The 15910-nt window shown below is 50.3% G+C and overlaps 1 protein-coding gene across 3 annotated transcripts in view; it reads left to right on the top strand.

The window, feature by feature from the left end:
• ZFAT (zinc finger and AT-hook domain containing) overlaps positions 1-12697 on the top strand; it is a 234291-nt gene extending 221594 nt beyond the window's left edge. For all 3 annotated transcript variants that reach the window (XM_054518860.2, XM_024251400.3, XM_024251401.3), the window contains one exon: positions 11767-12697. In XM_054518860.2, coding sequence (XP_054374835.2) covers positions 11767-12006 — 240 coding nt within the window. In that variant the 3' untranslated portion in view covers positions 12007-12697. The remainder of the gene's footprint in view (positions 1-11766) is intronic.
• The last annotated feature ends 3213 nt before the right edge of the window (positions 12698-15910 follow it).

The following is a 15910-nucleotide window of genomic DNA, read 5'->3' as shown; positions in this document are numbered from 1 at the left end:
TTAGAGGTCCAGAAGCAGAGACAGACGCAGCAGAGATGGAGAGGGATCAGCCAGAGAGGATGGAGGACGCTGAGGAGGGAGCTGTGCTGTGAGGCAAGTGAAGAAAATGGCCCAGGAGAGGAGCAAGGGAGGGCTGGAGGCTGCAGAGTCTGAGCAAGGTGCAGACTGAGCTGTGAGGGTCGGACCAGCCAGGGTGGCAGTCACTGCACTCCGAAAGAGGGCAGGCCCGGGGAGCACTGGGCCTAAGATCCTCCTAGAATGGGTTGAGAGGGGATGGGCGGGGGTCAGATAGACCATAGAGGCTCCTCTGCTGGCCCCCATCACTGCACCCTCTTGCCATCTTCAGGCCCATCCTCTTCACGGGATACCAGACTGTCCCTGGCCTCCCTACCTGGAGGCTTTCTGCCTCCTCTTCCCCATAGTCCCCTCCTACACCTCAGGGGAGTGAGCTTGGGGGTCTGATCAGGTCTCTGCTGTCTAATAGAGAGGCACCCATTAATTTTAGAGTAAAACTAAAATTCTTATAAGATCCTTCATGATCTGGGTCCTGATGGTCTCTCTAGTATTTTTTTTTTCCTCTTTGTTTCATCTCTTCCCCACCCCCGCCCACCACTTGTTCTGTGCTCTGGCTATACTGAATTTCACTGCATCTTGTTCTGTGCTCTGGCTATACTGAATTTCATTGCATTTTGTTCTGTGTTCTGGCTATACTGAATTTCACTGCATCTTGTTCTGTGCTCTGGCTATACTGAATTTCACTGCATCTTGTTCTGTGCTCTGGCTATACTGAATTTCATTGCATCTTGTTCTGTGCTCTGGCTATACTGAATTTCACTACATCTTGTTCTGTGCTCTGGCTATACTGAATTTCACTGCATCTTGTTCTGTGCTCTGGCTATACTGAATTTCATTGCATTTTGTTCTGTGTTCTGGATATACTGAATTTCACTGCATCTTGTTCTGTGCTCTGGCTACACTGAATTTCATTGCATCTTGTTCTGTGCTCTGGCTATACTGAATCTCATTGCATCTTGTTCTGTGCTCTGGCTATACTGAATTTCACTGCATCTTGTTCTGTGTTCTGGATATACTGAATTTCACTGCATCTTGTTCTGTGCTCTGGCTGTACTGAATTTCACTGCATCTTGTTCTGTGCTCTGGCTATACTGAATTTCATTGCATTTTGTTCTGTGTTCTGGATATACTGAATTTCACTGAATCTTGTTCTGTGCTCTGGCTACACTGAATCTCATTGCATCTTGTTCTGTGCTCTGGCTATACTGAATCTCATTGCATCTTGTTCTGTGCTCTGACTATACTGAATTTCACTGCATCTTGTTCTGTGTTCTGGCTATACTGAATCTCATTGCATCTTGTTCTGTGCTCTGGCTATGCTGAATTTCATTGCATTTTGTTCTGTGTTCTGGATATACTGAATTTCACCGCATCTTGTTCTGTGCTCTGGCTATACTGAATCTCATTGCATCTTGTTCTGTGCTCTGGCTATACTGAATTTCACTGCATCTTGTTCTGTGCTCTGGCTATACTGAATTTCATTGCATCTTGTTCTGTGTTCTGGCTATACTGAATCTCATTGTATCTTGTTCTGTGCTCTGGCTATACTGAATTTCATTGCATGTGTCCAGCCCTTGGGCTGTTGCTACACCCTTTGCTCTGCCTGGTGCTTTTCCCCATCTCTTTACACCTCCTCCCATTTTTCAGACTCGTAGGAATCCCACCGTGTTACAGACCAGGGTCATCATCTTCAGGAAAGCATCCCTGGCCACCGGCTGCTTCCCACCCCACCTTCCCCTGACCCTGGCAGCCCAGGACCAGCCCCCTGTCCTTTTCTTCCCTGGACTGCAGCCTGTTGGGGGCAGGGACTGCATCTGGCCTCATGGTTCTGTTTCTAGCCTCCACCAGGGCATCTGATACATGCTAAATTCTCAGTGGACAGAAGTTGTCTGAAGTATATGTGGGAATTGAGCACATGAGAGATGTGACACTCCAAAGCAGAGAGTGGGTGGCTTTCAGAGATGGCTTATTCAACAAATGGCCCACCTCTTATCGGTGTCTAAACACAGAGGCCACCTCGATTTGTCTTGCAAATCAGGTGCTGATGTTATGTAACTGCACGTTCCTAACTCCACCCAAGGAGAGTGACAGCTTTCCAGTCTAGCAGCTCAGCACAAGCACTGGCCTTTCACACCTGTTCCCTATGCTAGCCTTGTTTTCTATCCATCTTCTGCTTTCTCAGTCACTTCCGGTCCCAGCAAACTTGCACCAACCTGCCCATCTGCCAACTTCATTAGCAAAGGGCCGCTGAATGCTCAGCATGGGAGTGCTGTTTACCTGTATGAAGGCCCCACTGAGCAGCATCTGGGCTGTGAGGTGCCTCCTGAAGTCAGACCTCCACTCTTCCCTAGATGTCCCCCTGGAACCGCAGTGCCTGAGCTGCTCTGCTTGGGTCTTGCTGCATTCATTCGCTCTCTAACTAACACTCTCTTATTCCTGTGGTTGCTCAGTACGGAGGTCAAGTCCTGGTGGGGCATCTTCCTTCCTCTTCACCTGTGCCTCATCTGTTGGTGATTTGAGCAAGACTTCCACTCTGCACTCTTTATTCTAGTGATTCATTCAAGAAGCAGCATTCACTGTTCACCTTTGTGCTGGGAAGGCAAGGGAGAGCACGACACAGGTTGCACCTCCTCAGAGTGGCATAAAGTGCTAGCTGGGATCCAGTGCTGCTGGTGTTTAACAGGAGTCAGCACAGTGTTGTAGGGGGCACTGACGGAGCTTCCTGGAGGGTAGGGCATGGACCTGAGTCCTCAAAGGCAAGAAGGGATCTTTGGGAAAAGATGGTGGAAGTTCACAGGCGAGAGGGCATGTATGTTCAGGAACCAAAATTGAGTGTGGGGGAAGGAGTCAGGCAGGGAGGGCCTTGCCTGTCCAACAGGGTAGCTTGGCCTTTGTTTTGAAGGTTACAGGAAGCCGTGAATATTATAGAGAAGGCTATGGGCTTTGGAGGTTTTTCACTTGGCTTCAAATTCCAGAATCTCCTGTTACTAGCTGAGGGCTCACATTGACTCTCTGAGCCACTGCTTCTCAAAGGGATGCGATGGGAATCCCCTCACCCTGCCTTCCTCACAGGGCTCCATGAGAATTACAGGAAGTATAGGATCCACAAACACTCTGTAAACTGGGAGGGGCCTACCTGTTCAGGTCATTATGAGAAGTGACGGTAAACCAGGGGGCAAGTAGTGTCACAGGCTACAGAAGAGAAAGAAGGAAAGGAAGCATGAGCGAGGAGAGATGTCTTCTACCTGCAGGCCTTTGTTGAGATTTAAAGATGGAGATACACAGGTGTAGCAATGGACACAAAGCCATGCCCACACCTGCGTACATGTATACACATGTATCACATCCACGTATGTGCACAATATTCATGTACACACACACCCATAAACTTCCACATAAGCCTGGATATCCACGTAGACATATGCAAATATATGGACACATACAGACCCATATACATGCACATGTACATATACACACATGGACACACACCTGTACATACAGATATACACATGAACACACATGTACACACATGCACACCCATGTTCCTGCACACAGGCATGCACGTGTACATAGCAAACCCTCACACACGCCCCTCACCCATATGCACACTGCCTGCATCTAGCCTTCGATTGGCTCCTGTCTTTGCATCATTGCCTCTCCCATGCCTGATCTCATCAAGTCCTGCTCATCATGGTGCTCACTACATTCTCTGTGGTGATGATCTTGACAGTGGCTGTGTTCTCCTGGTGGCTTTCTGCATTCCCTGTGCCTCCCCTGAAACACGGAAGGCTGGATCTGGATCTGGGGCTACCTCCCAGCAGGTTCTGAGAACTGATCCTGAGAACAACAGGAGTGCCAACAAGAGGAGAAGAAAGAGTGGCTTCTCTGTTCGTTTCCTGAGCCACAGCCCCAGGTGCCTTCCTTTTCAAGGACATTAATGACATCTGCGAGAGGGCTGTTCTCCAAGACATGGTTTAATAAATAGGAACCTGATTCAATTTATTTAAAAATGGGTCTGAAACATGAAGGATGCCTGAAGCGAAACGACCTCCTGGTGGTGGTGGCGACGGTGGCAGAGATGTCGGTGGAGTTTCTTTCCCCTGAAAAACATAAAGGATGATTCCTGTCCTAAAGAGACCACCCAGCTGGAATTCCGGAAGTGAAGGCAGTTCTTCTTGCTCCCAGTGCCTGACGGAGGGCACAGGCTTGCGGGAGGGCACTGGGAATGTGGGCAGCATCTAAAGGCAGCTGTGTTGGTGGCAGCTTTGTTTCAAAGGGATGCAAACCCAGTAAGAGGTTAACTGATGCCATCCCACTGTCATTCTGGTTTTTCATTTTAGGGCCAACAGGGGTTTTATTTTAAATTCCTTTATTCATCACTTATTTGTGTGTTGAGAGCTAAGTTCAAATAATTTGGTAGGTTCTGCGTGGTCTGATGAAACCCTGGAAATTCCAATCCCCTGTCAGGACTGAACAGGAAGGCGGCCCCAGCCCCTCTGCACAGGCATGTGGGGAACTCGGGCACCAGGAGGTTCTTCGCACTGTGTTTTGAAAGCTGTGATGCGAATTTGTGGTGTTTATCATATTCCACCAGCAGTTTAAAAAATTGTTACTTTAAATACCCAGCTAGTAAGAACATTTTCCCTTTCTCATTGCTACCTCCGTGGGATTCAGCTGTAAGATTCAGCTCTGTCTCCTCTTAATGAGTCTTTGTTTGTCATATTTTGATGTCCTTGAATGTGTCCTGGGGCTGTTTCAATGTCCTGGGGAGGGGTGTTGGTGCAGCCTCTGACACAGAAAGACCTATGTTAGGGGGTTGGGTTTCAGAGGCTGTGGGCCAGGTTATACACTGAAGTGTCCCCATAGGCCACTGCCTTCCCCACAGTCTTCCTGTTTGGCAAGACACCTCCCCATCAGTGTCAAGGATTCCAGAAAACGTGTGTCAGATGAGGAGGGGTTGTCCTTCCTGCTTCAGCCAGCCTCCGGGCATTTTTGAGAACATGTTTCCCAGGCAGAGGGTACTTTGACAGAGGAGTCCATCAGTGCCTTCTCATTAGAGAGGAAAGAGAGGAATGAAAAAAGACTGCGCTAGGGTCAAATGCAGGAGGCCAGTGGGAGAATCAAGAAGATTGTGTGGACCCTGACAGTGCGGCCTCCTGCTTGGCCAAGCCCAGAGCTGTGCACGGTGGCCTGGCTGCTGGGACCATCAGGCTCAGAGGCCTGGGGGAGCAGGGGGGAAGCAACTACGTAACTCCTCAGGACCCAGTGGGTGGGCAGAGCCCCCCAGGGCAGCTTGTCATCCTCCCCTGAGTCCGCCTCTCCTCTAAAGCTAGGACACTAAGACTTCTTAGGGTGCTGTGAAGACTAAGTACCTAATACACATAAACTCTTCACACAGCACCTGACCCACAACAAGCACTTCTTATCATTCCAGATTGTAATCTCAGAGCCCTAGATCTGTCCTGATGATGATGTCTCCATCATCATCATCTCTGTGTGTTTACTGCTTTCTTTGTTCATCCAGGGATGGTCCCAGCTACTCTGGAAGCTGAGGCGGGAGGAACTCTTGAGTCCAGGAGTTTGAGGCTGCAGTGAGCTGTGATTGCGTCACTGTACTCCAGCCTGGGTGACAGGGTGAGACCTTGTCTCAAAATAATAATAATCATTACAACTATTATAAATAATATTGTTATTCCAGGGAAAATCTACTTGGCGTTCGCCCCTGCCCAAGTGCCATGCTGGACATTCTGGCTGTGTTCTCCCAGTAACCAAAGTGCTTTGTGGCTTGGTGTGAAGTTGCCTCGTGCAGGCTGGGGAATTTTGCAGACCAGAAGTCAAAAAATCTGTGCTCTATTTCCAGCAGTGTGGCCCTGGGCAGTTTATTTTCTCTGAGCCTTGACTTCCCTTCCATAGAATAAGGTGATTGGACCTTTGGGACTTTTGGAGCCAAAAGCGACTCTCCTCCATAGACAGTGCACCATCTTCCCTACTTTCAGATCATCTGTGGGGCTCGTGCCAGACAGAGTTTGAACCAAGGGCAGGCAGCAGCTGGCCCTGGAGTCCATGGCTGCTCCAGATGGTTCTCTTTATCATCACTTCCAGGTTCTATACGTGGGCAGTTCTACAGCTATAGGTTGGTACAAAAACTGCAGTTACTTTTGCACCAACCTAAATCACCATCACCTACTATGTGCCTACCAAGAGCATGGCACTGGGCTGGGCACGGAGGAGCCAGCGCTGTGCTTGCTTCTGGGGAGATCTTTGCAGGGGTGGATTGTAACAAGCCTTTGTGCACTGGCTCCTTGGGGCACCCTTGGAGCACTGTGGGAGCAATGCAGGACCCACCTTCCTTAAGGAGGGTTTCCTGAGCTAGAGGAACTTCTGGGATTTTCTTAAATGTTGGGGGAAGAAAGCTTAACCTGAGAGGAATGGGTTTTACAAAGGAAGTGATGAGAGGAGCTAGAGGAGAAGGAGAAGGCAGAACAGGCAGGGGAGTAGAAAAAAAGCAAGACAATGAGACAGCCAGAGCCATAGCCACTGCCTGGCACACAGCGGAGTATCCATCGACGTTTGCTGGATGAATGGATGATGACGGGTTAAAGCCAAGGAAGACATGGGGTCTCAAGGGGAAGCTGCCCTTCAGCACGAAGAGAGCCCAGCAAAGTGCCGGTCCTGACAGTGATCTTGTCCTGACTCCAGAACACTGGAGACAGTGGAACAGCAGAACGCAGTGCCTGATTCAGTGAATAGTCTCTGCATCCTAGGGGTTAAGGGTTTCTATCAAGCTATCTATGCTGCTGCTAATTTATCTGACAGATGTGTTAGATACAGCATTTGGGGAAAATGGAGTACTCGTCTCAGGGGATAATGACACTGTGAACGCCATATTATTTCTGTGGTGAAGAAGAATTTTAAGCCTGTGTTAATAGATTAAGCTACTAGAGTGATTATTTTGAACAAAGAGGGTGGTTGAGAGTTCTACAGCCAGCCTGAGACTAATCAGGAGGAGTAAAGAGTGATAATTTAATCATAATCATATCAACTCATAACATGGGATCCTGATAGTGGCTGTCACACTACACCAGCTGAAGGAGGTTTCTGAACCACCCAAACTAAGTTCCAGCTTTTGCTTCTTTCTGGCTGTTTGACCTTACATAAGTCACCAGGCCAGGAGGAGCTTCAGTGTCCCCATTTGTAAAATGGGAACACAAATGCCCAAGGCACAAGACATTGTGTGTAAAGAATCGGGACAAGGCATGGGAGAATGTTTAGTAAACCGCAAGTAGCTGGGTGGATATTGGGTGCCGTGGGAGCAAGGGAGGAGGTGCATGGTTTGTAAAAACTGCATGAAAGCAAACAGAGTGTGATCGTATACCATGAAATGCACAAAGGGGGTGCACTCTGCAGAAAGCCTTATGAACCCCTTCTGTAAAGCAACCCACTCTCCCTCCTTCATCCTCTCTTTTTAGCTTTTTGTGACGTGGACATCTGTGTAGGCAGCATCTGCAGGGCCAGCAGAGCCACTCGTGAACACTGGGGAGAGTGTAAAGGAGGCCCAACAGCAGGCTGCAGGGGACCTTCACGAACCCTGCGTGTCTTGGACGCTCAGTAACATGACAGGGCAACAGCGTGCCTCCCCGTCACATTTGTGCACACCAGGAAGCCTGCTGTTTGCAGGACTTGTGAAATACACATTACCATTGCCTCCATTGCTTTTTCTGATGAATTAAGCCCAAAGGATGACGTTGGGAAACTTTTTTGTACTCTGATAATTAGCAGTGGGTGAATTTCGTGGGGATTCTGTTGGACAAACCCTGGAGGCTGAAAATTGAAAAAACAAAACAAAATAAATGGAGAAAGGTTATCTTTAAATAGATTTAATACTTAGAAAAGATACTATGGGCAAATAAATATTTAGAGGGATAATGAGAGAGACATACTTCTCAGGAGGTCTTCTCATGTTAGGCAAGTTTTGATTCATAAATGTCACAGATTGGATGACGCAGGGCCCTTCTTTGAAAACCTTTTGTGCCTTCCTTTGTAAAATAAAGGCTCAATCTGTCAGCTGATGACCAAGGCTTTTCAAGATCCGCCTGCGAACTTCGTTTCAGGCCTCACCTGCTGCTTCTGTGACTTTTGCGCAGCCCTGTTCATACATTGTTTGACAGACATCCCTGAACGCCTCCCACTTGCTGACAGAGGTATGATCTGGAGCTCAAGAGTGGTGGCTGGAGTCTGGCTCAGCCAGGAGTGAAAGTGCCCGGGGGGTCAGAGAAGAAGTCAAGGTGGGAGACCCAGGAATCCTCCAGGCTTTGTGATGGGCAGAAGGAGAAGAGCAGTGAGCAACCCTGCAGTCTGGGAGAGGGCGCGGAACAGAGCCCAGTGCTGGGGAGGAGAGTGGTGAAAGCAGTGAAGAGAGCGTCTCATGCCAGATGGTAGAGAGCGCTCTGGAAGAGTGAAAACGGGACTCTGCCCGGTGGGTTTGGTGACTGGGAGGTGGCCAGTGGCCTTGGTGGGGCTGTAGGGCACACGCCTGTTCTTTGCTCACTCTCTTCTCTCGCCTGTGATGTCCTTTCCCACCACAGACCCTCTGCGGCCAATGCCACCTTCCAAGAAGTGGCCCCAGGCGCTGCTGCTGCAGAGTTATTAACACATCGTTTACCTTCAGGTCAGGCACGCTGGCCCCCTCTGCGGCATCTATGGGCAGCAGCTGTTTTCAGGCCAGCGACGGACCTCCTGCTTCCTCCTGGCTGGTCCTGTGAGAACTTGGAGTCTGTCCCCTGTGCTGCCAGGGGACAGGAGGCTGCAGCCTCTGCCCCTAAAAGGCCTGGCCCTGGCATGGTTCTCCTTGTCCTTGGCAGTGATTTCAGCCACTGTCCATACTTGGGCATTGTGGTGTTAGTGTTTTTAAAGGGTGGGAGTTTTTAGCCAGTGGAAAATTTCCATCAGTGAAGGAGTCACTGTCCTCTTTCGGGTTAGCTTCGGTGGCAGTCACTGTGTTAAAGCTCATGGATGGGTTTGTCTCCCTGTATTGTATGTGGTCTGTTTACCCGGAGTGTGGAGGGCTTGTTTGCACATGTGAGGCCCTGGGGACCTGGGAGTAAACCATGCCCATCCCTTCACCCTTTCCTTTGTGTGGCATTTACTGACAGGTAAGAGGAGAAAAGATTAGCTGCATGTTGCCTCCCCTTTCCCAGTCTTCTGTCAGGTTTTCTCTTGCAAAGTGAAATAAATTAATATTTACTTCTAAAATCCTGGTTCATGGTACATTTTCCCAGTTAAATGAAATTGAAACAAATAGGAAAAGATGAAAAAACAGATCTCGGTTCACTCTAAAAAAAGAAATCAGTCTAAATGTATTGATAGTTTCCACTCAGAATAGCTCTCCAGCTCCTGGTGAATTCTATCAGTCCAAATCAAAAGTTCCTTCCAATCCATAATTTTGGAACCTCCAGAGCTCACCCCAGAGGAATCTTTTCCATTTTTCTCTCTGAATTAAACGTGACCCACCTGTTGACACAGCCCTTCTGACTCACGGAGACTGGAATAATCACAGGGTCAGGATGAGACCCTCCAAGCCAGTTGGGCCCTCCCCAGAGAGAGTGCAGAGTCAGAAGAGGCAGGGAGTAGAAGGCCACCCAATGCCAATTGCAGGCCAGGAAAGGACCCGGACATGTCATGAGTGGGACCTCATTGAGGCTGCCCGAGCACACTTGCCGCTCCCTACACCTCCTGGGAGTCATGGCTCCCCAGTCCCTATGCCCATCCCTATGCCTCTCCTGGGACCCCAACACGGCACAGGCTGCCCCTGGAGGAGCCCAGCTACTCCACAGCACAGTCATTCACTGTGCCCTGTGCCTGCACCATGAGACTTGGCTTCCTCAGAGGACTGTGGTTTTCTAGTGCCCAGCGTGGCATCTGACACCTGGTGGATTATCAGTCAGCAAATATTGAGCATATGCTGTGTGCCAGGCATTCAGCTTGGCTCTGGGGAAACAGTTGTGACCGGGCAGACATGGTCCTGCCCTTGTGGAGCTTGCAGTCTACTGGTAGCTGGTAAGATGACAAAAGTTCTGTAGAGTGAAAGAATGAGTGATTGACATGCTGGAATACCTTCCAGGCAGCAGCAGGTATTTAAGAAAGTGTGGTGAGGCTGGGTATAGTGGCTTATGCCTGTAATCCCAGCACTTTGGGAGGCTGAGGTGGGTGGATCACTTGAGCTCAGGAGTTCGAGACCAGCCTGTGCAATGTGGAGAAACCCTGTCTCTACTAAAAATACAAAAATTCATTAGGTGTGGTGGCACATGCTTATAGTACCAGCTACTTGGGAGGCTGAGGCAGGAGGATGGCTTGAGCCCAGGAGTCGGAGGTTGCAGGGTTGCAGTGAGCTGAGATCACACCACTGCACTCCAGCTTGGGCAACAGAGTCAGATCTTGTCTCCAAAAAAAAAAAGTGTGGTTGAATGAATGAATGAAAAGATTAAGAGGTCAGTACTGTTATTGAGCACCCACTTTGCATATAGAATCTCCTTCCATTCTCCCAGGAATCCTCTGAAGAACACATTTTAGTCCCTGTTTTACAGAGGAGTAGACTGAAGGTTGTGGGCAAAAGTGTCTTGCCCAGGCCTCATAGCTTATAAATGGTGGAACTGATGCTCAAAGCCCGGTCAGTGCAGGACAAAGCACGTGCTCTCTCCACCTTGCCATTCAGACTTACCTGGAAATGGATGGGTGTCCCTGACACCCCTCTGTAAGTCTGAAGACTCTCTTATCCTCCAGCTAGATAATTCCAGGCCCCTTTGCTTTCCTCTTGTGCCTGTTTTCTAATCCTTCACTCATTTTTGCAGCTCTAAGGTCTCAACTCCATGTCTTTTGTTTCTCATCTCAAGATCTAAGACAGTTGTTATTTAAAAACAGCCCAGAGCTGGCAGCATGAGGGATGTGGGGTATTAGCACCAGCTGGCATTTGGTCTTGCCTGGAATCTGGCGACTTGGAGCTTCAGAGAAAGGCCTGGCCATGGAATCCATGAGGTCCCGTCCCCTGACAGATACCCAGAAGGCTCTCCTGTCCAGCCCTGTGGCAGTGAGTTGCCACCAGCAGACCTTCCCCCAAATAGTTAAGGCATTAGTGTTGCTGGACGGACGACACCTGGGGAAAATCAGGCCTGCCAGGCATCTGCTCCTTCCTAGTGTGATACAGATCTTCACACAGAGGCAAGCTCCCTGAGTGTGGAAACACAGAGAGCCCAGGATAGATGTAGTGCCTTTATCACTGCCAGATGGGTGAGCTATAAATATCCAGGAGCACCCCCAACCCCTACTGCTGACACCTGCAGTAAATAACCCCCACCATGCCTTCCAGCCCTCATTCTCTAGGTAACCCCACACCTCCTGGAAGCCCCGGGAAGCAGCTTGGCATCAGGAAACAACCTCGGACTCTGGGTTTGAACTTGGGTTCCACCATTTGCCACAGCTGGGGACCCTGACCACGTTGCCCTACATTGCTGAACCTCATTCTGTTCATCTGTAAAATGGGCACGAGAGTAAGCACAGGCTCGTAGAGAGGATCCGTGGAGAATGGACATGCTCCCGCAGTGCACTGGTTGCTCCTAAACTGTAGTTGTGACTTTGTTGTTACGCTGGACCGGGAAGTAGGCACTGTGTGACCTTTCTCTTGCCCTCCTCCCACAGGTCACCGAGGAGGAGCCCAGCTCCAACCACACGGTCATGATCCAGGAGACGGTCCAGCAAGCGTCTGTGGAGCTTGCCGAGCAGCACCACCTGGTGGTGTCCTCTGACGATGTGGAGGGCATTGAGACGGTGACTGTCTACACGCAGGGCGGGGAGGCCTCGGAGTTCATCGTCTACGTGCAGGAGGCCATGCAGCCTGTGGAGGAGCAGGCTGTGGAGCAGCCGGCCCAGGAACTCTAGAGGACATGTGGCATCGGATGGCCACAGGGCGGGGCTGCCAGGCTCTGCAGGCACCCAGGGTGGGGAGGCCACCCTTCCTGCCCTACCTACAGAATGGTGCTCTCCTTTGCCCTCCCTGCCCAGCAGCCTGATGGGACTCTCCTAGTCCAACTTGGGGTGGGCAAGGCAGTCAGCATCACCAGCAACACCACAGGACCCTCGCCCCAGCATAGACGCACACCCCCTGACCCTTACCATCTGCTTCCTGAAAGACTTTAGCGTCAGCTCCCCTACACACACCCTATACCTTCACCCCTTGGTTCAAGATTCAGAGACTCCCAGTCCCCCTCAGCATCCTCCCTGAATCACAGCCACAGCTCCTTGACCTCCATCTAGGTGCCAAATGTTCATCTGCAACCGCTATGCAGTCTGGTGAGAGGGAGACAGCCAATCACGTAGAAAGTGACCTTACGGGTTTTTAATCACTGCTGGGTGGGGTGTGGGTAGGGGGATTGTCCTGGCTTTGTCGACAAAGTCCCACTTCCCCAAGTATTGAGGGCCCTTGGTATCAAGTGAGGTAAATTCACCCGTCACAGGGTCTCGCCGTACCATCCTGGAATTATTTCACTTTTAAGATAAATGCACTATTTCACTGTTCGCCTCCCATTCTAAGGAGGTGAGGTGGATGGAATAAAAGCAGTTCCTATCTGAATGCTTTGGTTCCTCAGGCGGGATGGCTTACATTTCCCCTTCCCAAGTTGAAATCTTGGATTTGGGGCCCACCCAGAAGGACCCCATCCAAACCCAGGCCCTTAAAATGCAGTCAATGATGCTCTTTCCTCTGCATTTAGGTTTGCTTTGGAAACTTTTTGAGGTTAATGATCTCATTTTTGAGGTTAATGCCATTTCCTGGCACCCAGCATTTGATTTGCTGCCAGCCAAGAAGTGGCAGTGCCCTCTTCTCCACTGTGTATTTGGGAGGAACAATGCAATGACCATCAGAGGTATCATAACACAGGACTATGTGACCAGGGTGCTCAATATAGATGCCATATGTTTGGAACTCCTGCTGTGTGCACAGCATTGTGGGGGCATTGACTTGAGTCCTGATACACCCAGCCCAGCCCTGGGGTGTCTTGACATCTTCAACATCTGACACCCTGAGGTCAAGGTTTGTTTCCTCCGAGAACCCTTTCTTGCAGTGAAATCTGATGCAGGTTTAGAAGCAAAACAGTAGCCACCCTGTTGAAGAGGGCAGAGTTCACTTGGCCCTCCCTCTTACCAGCCCTCTCACCTCACCCCAGCAGGGCCTGAGGGCACCTCCTGGGAGAAGCTTAAAAGCTGCTGCTCTGATTCGAGTAGAAAAGTGACTCCTTGCCTTAAGCAAGGAACGGGGAGAACGCTGCTGACTTGGGATGAGTTAGGGAAAGCTTCACGGTGGAGGTGACCTGTGATAGGGCCTGGGAACCTAGATGGGCTTTGCACCTCCAGGGATTGGGGTGGGAGGGAGCGGGAAAGGATTTCCAAAGAAGAGTCACAGCGCCCCCTGGGGCGGGCAGTGTGGGAGACGGACTTGAGCCATGAGCATTTATTTGTGTTTGGCTGGGAGCAACTCTAAAGGGAAGGGCAGAAAGATCAGCAGAAGCCAGATCCTAGACGAGCAGGGATGTGAAATGATGGATGTGGATTTTACTCTGTAAGCTGTGGGGCAGGCAGTGGCATTTGATAGAGGAGGGGGCGGGTGAGGAGGTCAGGGTGGTTCTCCAGAATGAGACATCTTGCCCATGCATCGGTGTGGTCTGTGTTGAGATAGGTGAGTGCCCAGCTCACAGGCAGAGGACCTGGGCTCAAACCCTGCTCTGTCACTTATCCACGTGACCTTGCCATGCCACCAGACCTCTTAGCCTTAGTTTACCCGTGTCTGAAATGGGTCTGAGGATAATCGCTGACTCCTGATGATTAAAAGGATTAAATGAGTGAAGCCCCTGAAGCTGTTAGCAGTGTCCTGGCGCACACTCTGGAAATATCACAGATTGCTTGTATTCCTGGCATGGGGGTCTTAAACATGAGTATCCCTCAGACTCCTCCCTCAAGGGCATAAGGTAGCGGGAGGGGGGGGCCATGAAGGTGGCCTGGGAGGGCTCCCGGGGTGTGCTCCGTGCTCTGCACAGCCTGAGTGCAGAGCCTGCCCTGTCTGGACACACAGACCCTGTGTACTTACCTTCCCTTCCTGTCCTCTTAGATTACGAGGGAATGCAGGAAGCTGAGGTGAGGCATTGCCTGTGGTCCTGGCTGACCAGGCCTGGTAGGTGTGTGGGTGGGGCAGGCAGGAGGCCTGGTTCTCCGCAGTTCTTTCCTGGGGAGCTGATGCTGGGCTCAGAGGGGAAGCTTTCAAAGCCAGTGGTCTGTTCGTGTGACTGTGAGATGGAGCTTCTCACTGCTCCCGACCCCCTTGGTTATTGTTCTCCTGTGCTTTTTGACTCCAGGTGTTTTTTGTGTCAGGCAAGGTAAAAGCTTGTGCTAAAAGGCTGAATTCTCTACCCCCCTGTTTTAGAATGTGTGTAAAGTACCTGCTGTGTGCCAGATACCATATGAGGCCCTTTCATGGGCATCTTCCTATTCAGACTTCCTGTCCATCTGTGTCTTCCTAAGACTGAACACTGGCGCTTCTATAGAGCTTACTCTATGTTGGGAGTATGGGTGTTCTCATCACAGCAACCCAGTAAGTTTGATGCTATTGTTAGAATTTTATTGATGGGAACTGTTAGCACAGAGAGGTTGAGTAACTTGCTTGAAGTCACACAGGAAGTGGCAGAACCAGGAATTGAGCCCAAGCAATATCTCCACTCATAACCAACGTGCCTTCTGCTAACTCTTTTCTTGCTTTTACAGCTGAGAAGATGGTGGGTCAGTAAGTAACCTGTTCTGGGGGACATTTGATGCTAGAAAGGGATGTATCTGGGACTTCACCGCAGGTGTGAAGTTCTGGTTCCCCCAGGTACTTTTTGCCCTCCCTGTGCTGTCCTGTCTCCCTGTCAGCCCTGACACCAGGTAGGCAGTGCAGGCCCAGGACATGGAGGACAGAGGCGAGGTGCCAGGTTGGCTACAGGGAGCTGAAGTCCAGGGCCATGTGGCCAAGTGTGAGCAGAAGTCATTGCAAGGACAAGAGACCCAGGGCTGGCCCAAGGTCAGAGACAGGGTGGAGGCAGGAGCTGGGGCCCAGCCCAGAGTGCTCTGTAATGCTTGGGCTGGAGAGGAGGCTGAGGCAGCATACAGCTGGCCTAGCCCTGGAAGAGCCCTGGTACTTCCCACAGATGCATCTTCACAGATGACACCCACCTCGCACGTGGATGGGCTTTGCCTCTGTCGTGTGAGCTGGCCTCCATATTCTCATCTACTGAGGAAGGGGAGAAGGGCAGTCTTTGAATTAAAGAGCTGAAGCGCAGGCAAGACAAACCTGGCCCAGCCTCACTCTTAGCAGGTGTGTCAGTTTGGGCAGGCTGGGCCACCTCTCCCCCATCAGCAATGGGGGTGATAAGATAACAATTGCTGAAAGGCACGAATGCTCCTTGTACATCAGGGACTTGCAAAAAACTTTCTGTTCCTTGAGTATTTGCTTCTCAGGACAGCATTGGGAGGGGTGGGTGTTCTCACCCAGTGCATAGGTATAGAAGTTTATCAAATAACTATAGTGTTAGAATTAATGGGATAATGTTTGTGATGTGCTCAGCACAGTCTCTGGGGTGGAGGAGAGGCTCCTGCCCCACTTAATAGCGCTCAAACTTGAACATGACCTTGCGACCTGGCTGTGCAACAGCAAGTTTGAGATGCGTTAGTTGCTCTGAGTTTTGCATTTTTGAGGAGAGAGTGACTCATTGTATAACCTGTATCTATGGGGCTAATTTGACAGATTAATTTTTCTAGT

The sequence above is a fragment of the Pongo abelii genome, chromosome 7 (genome assembly GCF_028885655.2).
Source record: "Pongo abelii isolate AG06213 chromosome 7, NHGRI_mPonAbe1-v2.0_pri, whole genome shotgun sequence".
Classification (NCBI taxonomy): domain Eukaryota; kingdom Metazoa; phylum Chordata; class Mammalia; order Primates; family Hominidae; genus Pongo; species Pongo abelii.
The sequence above is the reverse complement of the archived record's forward strand: the minus strand, read 5'-3'. Positions and strand labels throughout refer to the sequence as shown.